This window comes from Morone saxatilis, unplaced genomic scaffold (genome assembly GCF_004916995.1).
Source record: "Morone saxatilis isolate NCDOM2014 unplaced genomic scaffold, NCSU_SB_2.0 Contig23, whole genome shotgun sequence".
NCBI classification, from domain to species: domain Eukaryota; kingdom Metazoa; phylum Chordata; class Actinopteri; family Moronidae; genus Morone; species Morone saxatilis.
In genome coordinates, this window is record NW_023339796.1 from 13105338 (window position 1) to 13108574 (window position 3237).

The 3237-nt window shown below is 37.0% G+C and overlaps 1 protein-coding gene across 1 annotated transcript in view; it reads right to left on the reverse strand.

Moving 5' to 3' along the window:
* The window catches only part of LOC118334718 (collagen alpha-5(IV) chain-like), a 22094-nt gene extending 21592 nt beyond the window's left edge, over window positions 1–502 (reverse strand). Inside the window, exon 1 of the mRNA XM_035670760.1 lies at window positions 355–502. Within this exon, the coding sequence (XP_035526653.1) occupies window positions 355–426 (72 nt within the window). The 5' untranslated portion in view covers window positions 427–502. The remainder of the gene's footprint in view (window positions 1–354) is intronic.
* Window positions 503–3237: the final 2735 nt, after the last annotated feature.

Sequence of the window (3237 nt, forward strand, 5' to 3'; positions counted from 1 at the left end):
AAGTCGCTAAAAATAATAATAATAGGTAAGAAGAAGAAGAAGAAGAAGAAGAAGAAAAAGAGCAGTTTCAATAGGGACCTCCAGCGGTCGCTGGCTCGGTCCCTAATTAATACACAATTGTAGCTCAGCAACTTATCCAGTCTCTGCAGTCTGATATGAAATAAAGAAAAACCAAAAGTCTGATGCTGAAAGGATTAAAACTAAGAGTTAGTACCCCATGTGTGTACAGTATAAAATAAAAGCACACATGAAAAAGACAATACAATGTTTTGTGTTTAATACTTGTTGCCTAAAGTAAATCTGATTGTTCTGCTGTACAATGTTAAGTCAACAAGGAATAAGTAAATATCTTACATTTTGGGCCGCAGTGCCCATCAGCATCACGGCAAACAGGATCAGAGGAGCTACGAACACTGGCCTCCACATGGCTTTTCTCGCTCCAGTCACATCAAGCAAAGTGACCACAGACTCCTAATGTTTTTTTGAAGCGTCCTCCTCGACACCAAGCCTCCCCATTACACCCATCCACTGCTGTTAGATTAACGTTCCCTGTCTGGATCAAGTGTTTTGATAGACAGAGCAGCCTGGAGAAGTTGTTTAACCCTGAAGGAGGAGGCTTACTCATGCGGTCAACCCCAAACCTCCTTCTCCTCATCTCATTTCTAATACTTACAAACAGTGGCAGAGGCACTGAGATTAGCTGGAATCTTGTCGGAGATTATCCTGCTTGGGATGCACTGAAGCGCTTATGAAGATTAATTTGAGTTTCTGAATTTGGGTGAGTTGTGAAATTTGTGCATGTGCATGATGGACTGTTATAGACTACATGGGGTGTAAACTGAGAGAGATTACCTGGGTGGGAGGACAGCAACAACAACTTCTTTATCAGTAGAATTTATATATATTTGTTTTTTAATCAAAACTGCCTGAAATACATGTGATCTCAAAGAAAGTTATCCTTTACTGTCACATAACATCAACTGGCACATGGCTCACAGGTGTCTTTAATGTTTCATGTTTCCCTTTCTCCACCATAAGGGGGCACTGATGTCAACACTCACCTGTTAAGCAGACTGATGACTGAGGATCGAGAGATGGGATTCTCGGTTAGTGCTGTTACTTTGTGGCCCCACAGGTGAGTCCCACTGCAACAATATTATTCATTCATTATTAGCAATAGGAGCAATATGATATCTTTATCATATTTGTATCTTTTGCAGCACCCATATCTGATGATGATATCAGAATCAGAATTAGAATCAGACCTATCAACAAGAAGGTTTTCACATGCAAGGAATATGTCTTTATATTTTGGGGCATAACAATTAAAACAGTAAGCGAAGGGAAAAATAAAAAACAGGTACTGCAAAAGTGAAAATAGAAACATCTATACAAAAATAATCAAATGTATGTTTTTAAAGTGAAAAGAGCTGTACAGTGTTTGAAAATGTGCATTAATGTAATGCAATGAGTCAGATGTGAAGATCATATATCCCCACATCAGAAAACGTGAATCAACATATCTTTCCAATATTAAAAATGTGATTTTTATTTATTTTAAAAATACCTTTATCACAAGAATATACATGTCCCTGATACACTGAAAAAAAATGTGACAATTATAAATATTTATAAGGTATGTCTCATAAAGTTTGTTGGCATTCACATGCCAAATGTATTTACTTAAAGACAAACACACTTCTTGCCTGTTTATGCAGATATTCAACACATAGCAATACTTCCACTCCAATATGTAGTAGACTGTATAAAAACTGACGTCCATGACATGAGACACAGTCTGTGTGAGTGCCAGGTATCACCTGCAGTGTGTTGACACTTTGGGTAGTTCTCTAGGGGTGGAGTTTTAGTTCTCCTATACACAAGAGCAACGCATTATAAGCAAATGTGCAGCAAGTTGAATTGTCTTCTTTTTTAGACTTAATTTTCATTAATAAAATTCTTGCCTCACATTCTGTGCACTTTGTAATATGTTGACAGCATTCCAGAGTTATAAGGTAACCAGCAAGCACCGCACACACTCTGATTTGAGTTCTGAGTTTACATGACAGTCATTTATGGTTGTGTGAAGGCATCAGGTAGCTGGGCTAAATGAGACTACAGTTAATTTATTACTACTGTTACATTCACAGGTGGATCCTTGTCCTGGTCATCTTGGTGCAGCAGCTCAATGCAGTAAGACTTTCCTTTTTAAGTCTTGATTACATACACATTTGAATTCAAACCAAAATATCAATAATATGACACCTTTTTAAATGTGAAAACCTACTATGAACTATTTTACTATATGACCATATTGCTGAGAAACCATTATGCATATACATTGCTCCCAAAGTCAGACATCTGATAACCTGCAAGACACAGCAGATATTTACGTGTTAATTCAACTCAATCATTTAAATAGGGTGGAAAAACACAAAACCGTGAAAAAAAAGTTAAATCAACACACTATGGCCCATGGTAAACAACGTGTTAACTTTTATTGGAATCTCGTGTTCATCAATTCATCATGTAAAGTTTTACAACTTTTTGTAAACACTGCTGTGAGAATGTAGTTTAGGCTCGTCAGTTTGGGCCTGTTGCCAGGATAGTCCTGTACCTGACACTCTCCGTACACTTCATGTCTATGTCAGTGTGCTCCTGTTTGTGTACACATCTGGGTTCACGCACTCTAACAAACCCAATCTGAATGCCACAAACAGATGGTTTATGGTAGTAAGTAAGTAAATAAGTAACAAGTATATTCCTGAAAGAATTCTAAATGTTCTTGATGAACCTGGAAACTGTTTGTGTTGCTCCATATGTGTTTGCAGTATTTATAGTAGTACTTGCCTTGTACTTACATTTTCCTGCACTGTGCACAGACATGCTGTGTGTCCAGTGATTCACAAACACGATATGTTAATGCTGATATATCGGCTGAGTTTGTCTTTTGCATATGTATGTATGGGTTTATATGTCACCTGATAAGGAACAAGAAATGGCAATATAGGAATGCCAAAAATACAGTAGGCCTATGTTTAATAGAATCTAGAAACAGAGTCACAATTACAACTGCACATATATCAGGGTCAAAATTATTTACACCAAAAAAACAAATAAAGTAAAATAATGATCAAAAATGTTTTTTTATATTATGCATTTAGGAAAATAACAGTATATGCTGATTTATAATTTGCATTGGTATGCTCTACGTAGCAGCGGCCTTGGCCAAGGCCG